The sequence below is a fragment of the Drosophila virilis genome, chromosome X, assembly GCF_030788295.1.
Source record: "Drosophila virilis strain 15010-1051.87 chromosome X, Dvir_AGI_RSII-ME, whole genome shotgun sequence".
NCBI classification, from domain to species: Eukaryota; Metazoa; Arthropoda; class Insecta; order Diptera; family Drosophilidae; genus Drosophila; species Drosophila virilis.
The window spans coordinates 24857474-24866822 of NC_091543.1; the positions used below are offsets into that span (position 1 = coordinate 24857474).

The 9349-nt window shown below is 43.9% G+C and overlaps 2 protein-coding genes across 4 annotated transcripts; one reads left to right on the forward strand and one right to left on the reverse strand.

Annotated features, from left to right (window-relative positions):
- The first annotated feature begins 148 nt into the window (after positions 1-148).
- On the forward strand, positions 149-4089 carry GCS1 (mannosyl-oligosaccharide glucosidase). Its single transcript, XM_002055239.4, has 2 exons — positions 149-1941; positions 2026-4089. The coding sequence occupies exons 1-2, from the start codon at positions 264-266 to the stop codon at positions 2925-2927; spliced, it is 2580 nt and encodes an 859-aa protein (XP_002055275.1). The 5' UTR covers positions 149-263; the 3' UTR covers positions 2928-4089.
- On the reverse strand, positions 4089-9281 carry LOC6632175 (DGAT1/2-independent enzyme synthesizing storage lipids). 3 transcript variants are annotated; one of them, XM_002055237.4, is made up of 5 exons: positions 9043-9281; positions 8505-8980; positions 7998-8136; positions 4757-5423; positions 4089-4693 (listed from the first exon to the last, which is right to left on the reverse strand). In XM_002055237.4, exons 2-5 carry the CDS (start codon positions 8539-8541, stop codon positions 4550-4552), a joined length of 987 nt encoding a protein of 328 aa, XP_002055273.2. In that variant the 5' UTR covers positions 8542-8980; positions 9043-9281; the 3' UTR covers positions 4089-4549. The 3 variants fall into 3 exon arrangements, with proteins under 3 accessions (XP_002055273.2, XP_015026309.1, XP_070065611.1); XM_015170823.3 differs by having other exon boundaries at positions 8496-8980; positions 9043-9277; XM_070209510.1 differs by having other exon boundaries at positions 8505-9281.
- Between the last annotated feature and the right edge of the window lie 68 nt (positions 9282-9349).

The following is a 9349-nucleotide window of genomic DNA, read 5'->3' on the forward strand; positions in this document are numbered from 1 at the left end:
TTAACCTGTTGCAAATGCATGCTGAGTAATTGCTTTAACTTTAAATCAATTTAAATATTTATAAAATATGCATTTTCAAGCAGCATACGTTGTACACTAGAGTGCCTTGGAAAAGCTGTAAAAGAACTAGTTTGCCAACTGAACCGAGTCACACATTCCTAACTGCCAGCCAGTCTTGAATGGATTGTATACGTGTGTGAACCAAAAAAAAAAAAAAACGAAAGAAATATAGATTGAATATAATTTAAAAGCTTACGTTTACGATGGCGCGCAATGCGGGCGGCAACAACAATAATGCAACCAAATCGAGCGCAACGGGTAATCATCACCCGGCAGCCGGTACAGCGGCGGCGGCTGCTGCCGCTGCTGCAGCCGCTGCTAGCGCCAAACACAAGCGGAGCAGCAGCAGCAACAGAAGCTTCAGCTTCAATTTGTCCTCAAAACTAATGCTGGACAAGTGGAAGACATTGGTTGGATGCGTCTCTTTGGCCGTAGCCAGTTACTTTGGCTATTTGGGCTATTTGGAGACGCGCGTGAATACGCCGTTTGATAATCACAAGATGGTATTGCGCACCGGATTGGACGATCCGGAACGATACTGGGGCACATACCGACCACACACATACTTTGGCATGAAGACCCGCGATCCACACTCACTGGTCATGGGTCTCATGTGGTATACACCGAGCAATTTGGGACCAGGCGGTCAGGGCATACGACACTGGTGCGAGCTGAGCGATAAGCTGGATGGTTATGGTTGGACCCATCACGATGGGCGCACCTTTGGTGTACAGGAGATACAAGATCTGCCCTTTGAGCTGAAGACCTCGTTTGTTAAGTATCCTGGCGAGAAACAGTATGGCGGCGACTGGACAGCACGCATCTCGGTGCGGAATACGACGCGGGCATGGGACCGCAGCATATCGCTCATCTGGTATGTGGCACTGGATGAGCGCACAAATGGACACATCAAGTATGTATCGGATGAGAAGAGTCCCGAGCCGGGCGTCTATGGCGAGAGTCAGGGCCTCGGCGAGTTTCAAGTACGCTTCCATGCGGTCAAGGGACGCATTTTGCACAAATCCTATTTGAGCACGGTGGCATCTGGTCTGAGCAAGCTCAAGGAGACCATTTTCGCGCATTTTCGGGCGTTTGCAAGCAAGCGGGGCAACCGCTTTATTGGTCTGCCCGGTGAGATTGTCTCCCAGAACGGCGTGCCCTCAACGAATCCGGAACCAAATCTAATTGCCATACAGATCACGGCGGAGGTTGACTTTACGCTGGACATTACCTATCAGTCGACGTCGGGCTTTGCCCTGGGTGAGTCCATACCCAAGCCGCCAACCGGACGCGCCTACACAGACTCGCTGCAGGCAAAGATTGGCAAATTTGATAAACGTTTCGAGGACACCTTTCAGCTGGCCGCCAAGGGCTATTCGCCCGACGAAATACGCTTCGCACGGAACGCATTTAGCAACATGATTGGCGGCATTGGCTACTTTTATGGAGCCAGTCGTGTGCAATCTGTGCACACACAGAATCCGGTGCCATATTGGAAGGCGCCGCTCTATACGGCGGTGCCATCGCGCAGCTTCTTTCCGCGCGGCTTTCTCTGGGATGAGGGCTTTCACGGCCTGTTGATTAGCGCCTGGGATGTGGACATTGAACTGGACATTATATGCCATTGGTTTGATCTGCTCAACGTGGAGGGCTGGATACCCAGAGAGCAAATTCTTGGCGCCGAGGCGCTGGCCAAGGTGCCAGAAGAATTTGTGACGCAGCGCAACAGCAATGCGAATCCGCCCACGTTCTTCCTGACGTTGCGCAAGCTGCTTTCCCAGCACAAGGAGCAGCTGTCGCAAAAGGGTCGCTTCGCCACTTTGGAGCGTCTCTATCCACGCCTCCAGGCATGGTTCAACTGGTATAACACCACGCAGCGCGGTAAGTCTATCTCTCTCTCTCTCTCTCTCTTTATTATGCATGCGCGTTCTCTGTCTCACACACGCACACTTCTTCCTGCTGCAGGTGAAGTGCTCGGCACGTATTTGTGGCAAGGCCGCAATGCCAGCACCTTGCGTGAGCTAAATCCGAAGAGCTTGTCCTCGGGCCTGGACGATTATCCGCGCGCCTCGCATCCCACATTCCGGGAACGTCATGTAGATTTACGTTGCTGGATCGCACTGGCGGCCAGCGTCATGGCCGAGCTGTCCACATTGCTGGGCAAGGATGATGTCAAATATTATGAGACATTCTCGTATCTGATGGACAATGAGCTGCTCAATCGCCTGCACTTGGATCCGTACAGTGAACACTATGCCGATTGGGGCCTGCACACGGATTCTGTGACACTGAAACAGCCGCCGCCGTTGACAACACAGCGTACGGCTGGATCACGCGGCGGTGCTGCGCCACAGCCGCCACAGGAGAAACAACGCTATGTAACAAAGCAACCGGACTACAAGTTTGTCGATAACATGTTCGGCTATGTGAGTCTATTTCCAATGCTGCTCGAGCAGCTGGATCATGATTCACCGTATTTGGGCAAAATGTTGCGCGACATGCGCGATCCGGAACTGCTCTGGACGAACTATGGCTTGCGCTCGCTGTCCAAGAACTCGCCCATGTATATGAAACGCAATACGGAACACGATCCGCCCTATTGGCGCGGACCGATCTGGATAAACATTAATTATTTGGCCGCAAAGGCATTGCGTCATTATGGCAAAATTGAGGGCCCCAATGCCGAGTTGGCCCGCAAAATCTATGGGGAATTGCGCGAGAATCTGGTGAGGAATATCTTTAGGCAATATCAGCGTACGGGCTACATCTGGGAACAGTACGATGATACCACCGGCGAGGGCAAGGGCTGCAATCCGTTTACCGGCTGGAGCGGTCTCGTCGTCCTACTCATGGCCGAACAATTCTAATGCCATCGTTTTCGGCTGCAGCGAGTTCCTCCTGTGATAAACTCACGAAAAAACAAAAACAAAAATGAAAAATAAAACTTTAAAACCGATTCCGTGTGCACTGCGATGTTCGTTTAGCTTTCAGCTACTAGCCAAGTGTTACTTTCCAAAGATCTAGATACTTATACGCGAATTTGTAGTATATTGTGCCACTGTGTAGTACGTACTCTGATATCATGGATATGTACAAGTATAATCTTCTGTTGCCAGGGGTCAATCCCTCCGGCTGCTCTTGTAATAAGCTGTACAAATTTCAATTTCTGACGAATTACTTAAAATAGCGTTAATAGATGAATTTACTTATAATAAAACGTATAAATTAAACAAAGTGTTTTTTTTTCACATTTCCCACATTGTCAGTAAAGAATGTTAAATATATGATAATTCCTGTATACTCTATAATATAATATAATATAATTCATATAGACTCAAGATAAATAAGTCAAAAGATTGCATCCTGAACATGTCCTCTCATACATTTTCAAACAATTTAATTTTAAATCTATAATTTTCCATTCCACTGAAAAGATTGCAAGCCGTACTTTTTTTTATATAGGGAAGCGAGCTGCCTCTTTGACTATAGCCTTCTTGCTGACTCTTCCTTTTATTCTCTTTCACCTGGTTTTACTTTTTATATCTTTCTCCGTTGACTCTCTGACGCTTTTTTTTTAACTAATGCCCTCAGCACTTAAGCTATCGCCTTTCTATGCGATTTTCATGAGTTATGCTTGGGCTAACAAATTTGAGTGTGTTTTTAGTTTGAGTTGTGTATAAAAGTAATATCCTATGTTTTGTTTTATCCACCTCCCCTCCCCTCGCCCGCTCTCCCTCTATTATAGATCGCTTTTCTATGCGATTTTCATGAACTTCAGTTCTATCTAGCACAAAGCCGTGTTTGATGTTTCCCCTAGATATGTCCCAAATAATAACAGATTTGCTTGTGGTTTTAAAGGATCTTTTCGCTTTAATTAAAAATCAACATAAAGTTAAGTTTCGCTTATAAATAAAGTTTCAATTCCATTAGACGTAAAAGAATTTCTAAGTAGTTTCACATTTACACAATACAAGAAGCTATATTCAATCTCGCAATCACACGCACACGAAACATTCTGGGATTAGAAATTACAAACAGCTAGCATTTACGGCTAAATTGCTTTTTATATATGTTTATAAAAGTACGAAAGAAATTAGACGAATTATAGTAATTATTACTAATTACTTAATTTCATTTGTTCGACAACGAACTTAAGGCTAACAAAGCATTTTATATTCTGTATTGTATTGTATTGTTCTATGTACCAAAAATTATTAGCTATACAAGGCGGATTATTGCACTTAAGGGCTGGCAACCATTAAACGAGCGCGAGTTATAAAATTATTAAGTTACAACTAGACGGAAGTACACATTAGGATATATATGTATTAGAATGAAGTACATGGAACGAAAGTCTTATGGCGGCGCATTGTATCTGTTATACAATCGGATTCAATGTTCAATGCCCTCGTTATTGTTTAGATATATTGGTGATTAACACAGTTATTATTATTGTTAACAATCGAAGATGGACTGCTGGATCGTTTATTTAGTCTGCTTTGTCTTTACTGGAATTGCAGGCGGGGCTTTTGCGATTCCGTTTGAATGCCGGCAGGCGATCCAAAAGCGCCCAAAGTATGCTGCCAGGCAGACGCTGATGCTGATTGATTAGATCCTCAATGGCAGTGGCCACCTGAAATGTCAAATCTCATTACGATCCAACGATCATGAATTAAGAAAGGCAGCAATAACACACCTTTATTTGCAGCTCCTGCGGCGTCAGATTCTCATCATAGTCGATGGGCTTGCCCAGATATGTGCGAAACTTGACTGGGAAGCCGCCGTAGATGGGATACACGGGTATACGCAATTTGTTATATAGACGCATAAAGAACGTGCGGAAGATGCCCACCTGGCGGAAGCCTTCGCGCAAGTTCTGTGTAAAGCAGGGTATTATTGGCACCTTCGCTTCCTGCGCCACCTTGGCAAAGCCGACACGATTCCGCCAGAGCAGCTCATAGTAATGATCACCAAACTGTGCCTCATAGACGCCGCCCGGTGAGATGGCCAGCAGATTGCCATCACGCAATATGCTGACACAGGACTGCACCGTGCCGGGGCTGACATGAAATGCCTCCGAGATGGTGCCCCAGCCGGGCAGCTTGAACAGAAATCGATCGCCAATTGTGTAGATCAGACGCTCGCGTTGCAGCAGCATCCGTGAGTTCAGATAGTACATATCGATGGGTATTGCGCCATGATAATAAACGATCAACGCTGGACCCTCCTGGGGTATGTTATCCAAGCCGATCACCTCATAGCCATGATAGATGCGAGCATGTGCATCCCATATGGCGGCCACAATCTTGCGGCCGACGCGCCAAAAGTTTCGATCCGTTTGCACGGATCGCATTATGACCTTCCTGCAAGAAAGAGAGAGAAGAGTGGGAATATTTAGAGTATTATAATAATAACCTTATGACTGAGCGCATAAATATGCAAGAGCACGAGATCATTTTACGTCGCTTTTAAGTGGAATTTCCACCCACAATAGTGGAAAATCAGTGAATTGTTTGTTCAATTAGATTTTAAGGCTTTACATAACAATTGCATTATGAGAAATCCACCGAAACGTGCGAAAGATGGGTGAATATTTGACGAGGGTGGATTTGGCAACTCCAAAGTTAAAGATGCTGGAGACAATGTAGTTTCGTTTCAAGTAAAAATCGAAAATCAAGCAAGAAATCGTTTTGTCGGCTTTAAGTGGAATTTCCACCAATACTAGTGGAAAATTAGTGAAAAACTGCTACAAAACTGAAAGTGAATTGTTTGTTCAATTAGATTTTAAGGCTTAACATAACAATTGCATTATGAGAAATCCACCCCAACGTGCGAAAGATGGGTGAATATTTGACGAGGGTGGATTTGGCAACTCCAAAGTTAAAGATGCTGTAGACAATGTAGTTTCGTTTCAAGTAAAAATCGAAAATCAAGCAAGAAATCGTTTTGTCGGCTTTAAGTGGAATTTCCACCAATACTAGTGGAAAATTAGTGAAAAACTGTTGCAAAATTGAAAGTGAATTTTTAGGCTTTACATAACAATTGCATTATGAGAAATCCACCGAAACGTGCGAAAGATGGGTGAATATTTGACGAGGGTGGATTTGGCAACTCCAAAGTTAAAGATGCTGGAGACAACGTAGTTTCGTTTCAAGTAAAATCAGAATTGCAGACGAATTAGGTGAATTTGTTTTGGGAATTCTATGGGCTGGTGCGTGGAATATCTGGCCCTTATCAGTAGTTGCTAGGCGAGAGAGATGTAGGTACTATTCGCATTCAGTTAATATCAATGAAATATTTTGTTTTGCACTTCGAGGCGTTAATTAATTGCAAAATTGATAATTTTGTTTAAATTTAGTTTTCGGGCAGCTGCAGCATCATCGTCAGCTCAGGTGTTATCAGCATATTGACGACGCGTATCAAATTCTTCATAAATCAATGGGCAAACATTCTTCTTTACGAAATATTAACGTCGCCTGTCTCTGATCGCATATAGCCAGAAGCCGGGCGCTCTACAATGGAGTCCGCACCTGGTCATGGTGACCCCCAGTCCGCCCAATGTTCTTCAACTGTATTAAATAGTCGCTGATAAGAAGGACAAACAATTTTCGCGTGTATCGATTGTGTTTGTTGCGCCAATTGGCAACTGACTTAAGAAATATTTGTGAAAGAAACAGACTTGGCGTGGTAAAATACTTCTGGTAAGGGATCACATTTCATATAAATATATCCTCTTTTTTTTATATGCTTTTTCTTTTCTCCTCTCGATATATCCTCCCCTTGCATAACACGGACTCTGAGATGATGATTTTAAGGCAGAACTCGAGGATTATACGAGCTAAAGCAATGTGCTTGGGTATACATCTATCTTGGTATGCCATATTTAAGCCCTGAAAATTTCAAAACGATCGGACTTTAAGCACCGAAGTTAAACAAACATAGTGTGCGGCAAATGAAAGAATAATAATAATAATAAGAAGAAGAACCAGAAGCATTTATATGTGTACATATAAAGAAGAAAGCTAGCAGAACGGCAGAGCTTGGCACCAGGTTGAGGGCCCTTTTAACTAGAGCACTGGAGCTTGTTTTTATAGCAATTACCGTCAGTTCCACTCATTTTCCGCATGCCTGAGTGGATTCGCAAGCAGTGAGTTAACTTTAAAACCGGAAGCTCAGAAAAACAACGTCTAATTGTGCCACAAATATCCAATGACATTAGCCTTATGACAAATCGACGGCCCATGCCGCTGATATCATAGTTAGGTGCTGTTATGAAGCTAAAGCTTCTCGTTATCATAAGTAGAAATGAAAACAAGCTGCAGTGCACACATGTACATACAATGGGAGCAACAATATGCTGGCGTGTCTTGGTCTGATTTGTTCGCTTATCTAGTGCTAAATGACGCACCGCTGCCCCCTGTTCCAAAAGATGTCGCGCTGCAATTAGCCCCAAAAAGGGGTTAGAAGCGGGTTAGGGGGGGAGGGGGGCGGCTAGTTAATGATACTAGAATGCTTCGAGTATACTAGTGGCTATCAATAGTGTCGAGGCCTGGGCTAACTCATAGTTAATTAGCATTGGAACCGGTTTTCAGGTATTAACATTGCAAAAACGACATTTGGAGAGCCATATAGGTAAATAAATAATGCAAAGTCAGCGTCAAGTACCATTTACCCCAAAGGTGTCCGGGCAGCTTGGTGAGAGGGGGGGAGGGCCTACTTTCAAGTGCGCGGTTTACTGAGAACGGGCGGAAATTTTTGTATAGCCACGGCGGCACGATTTCGTCAGAGGGAGAGAGAAAGGGAGAGAGAGAGAGAGAAAGAGAGAGAGTTCAATGACAGAAATGCATTGGCAGCGTATATTCTAGATATATGTATGTATATTTATACCAGGTATATATATGTATGCTAACCGAAGCACTTTCGTGCCCTGGACTTACCTGTGCAGCTTGTAGATGAAGAGCACCAAAAATGATATATAGATAAGCGCCACGAAGACGAGCGGAAGCAGGAATGTGACAATCAGCGGCGTTAGAAATCGATAGAGCCATAGCGAATAGTCCAGATCAATGTACGTAGCTGTAGATAATGCCAAAGATACTATATATGTGTATATACATGCATATTAACCGGTAATATATACATATTGTTATCTTTAATTTGTTGTTAACATAGTAGAATTCCCCCTTGATTTCACCCAGAAGTGTGGATTGGTTTGGAATCCGTTGAACCGCGTGATTCTGACAAACAGTTTCTCACGCATATTCCGCTGGTGTGGGTGGAATGATGTATAGAGCTATGCAAGCAAATCTATTTATTCTTTTTCTATTTTCAGAGATTCTTTCGGCTGTCAATCAGTCAGTCAGTCAATCAGTCAGTCTGTCTACATAGTTTTATATATTAACTATAAAAGGGATGATAAGGGCTGCAATACTTACACAACATACTTTGTGGGTTCTTGATGAAATTGGCCAGAAAGTCCATTTTGAGGTATTGTTGCGGCTGTTTATGGCTAAGGTTTCATGGATACGGTTCTCTCTTCTGCTTCTTCTTATTCTTCTTCTTTCTTTTTGTATGCCTTCTTCTTGTTGCCGTTGCTGCCGCCTGTTAGCCAACGTTTGCGGCTGTTGCAAATGTTGGCCTAATTTTCACTTGAAGCTTACTTTCTTTCTTTGCGCTTTGCTTATGTTGGATTGATTTGGAACTGGCTTCAGGTTCTCACCGGCTGCGTCGTCGTCGTCGTCGCTGTCTTTGTGTTTGTCGCTGTTCGCCCTCAGATGTTGTTTTGATTTCTATTTGTTTATTCTTTATGTACGTTCTGTTATTACTGTTTGTGGTGTGCTCATTTATGCGATGGCAACTCATTACTGCTGGCTCCGGCGTTGGCAATGAGTAGGTGAGGTGAAGGTGCGCTCGCTAGGGTCTGTTACGCATTTACATACATTTAATGAAATGAAATTGTTTCATTGTTATTGTTGTTATTACGTTCTTGTCGCTAATATTGTTGTTGTGGTGGTTATTGTTGATCGCTTTGCTGCTCGTCCGTCCGCCCGCTTGCTTTAGAGACAACTGAGGCCGAGCAGCGTCTGCCACATTGTGTGTTGGGCTGCGCGGTTTCTTTTGTTAGCTGCTCTTTATGTTAATAATACTAGCGGCTGAGCTCAGAAGTATTGCACGAGAATTATTTGTTTTCATTGTAGAGATGGGCTTATATCGCTGCCACTATCGATAGAATATGCCCCACGAAAACAGCTGGCAACCCTGCTCAGCTGACTCTATGTTTTGTTTTTGT

Coding starts and splice junctions, on each gene's coding strand:
- LOC6632175 (XM_015170823.3), bottom strand. CDS start 8,541: ATGGACTTTCTGGCCAATTTCATCAAGAACCCACAAAGTATGTTGT. Junction 5,424..7,997: donor TTCATCTACAAGCTGCACAG/GTAAGTCCAGGG, acceptor TCTTTCTTGCAG/GAAGGTCATAATGCGATCCG. Junction 4,694..4,756: donor CGCAGGAGCTGCAAATAAAG/GTGTGTTATTGC, acceptor TTGACATTTCAG/GTGGCCACTGCCATTGAGGA.
- GCS1 (XM_002055239.4), top strand. CDS start 264: ATGGCGCGCAATGCGGGCGGCAACAACAATAATGCAACCAAATCGAGC. Junction 1,942..2,025: donor GTATAACACCACGCAGCGCG/GTAAGTCTATCT, acceptor TTCCTGCTGCAG/GTGAAGTGCTCGGCACGTAT.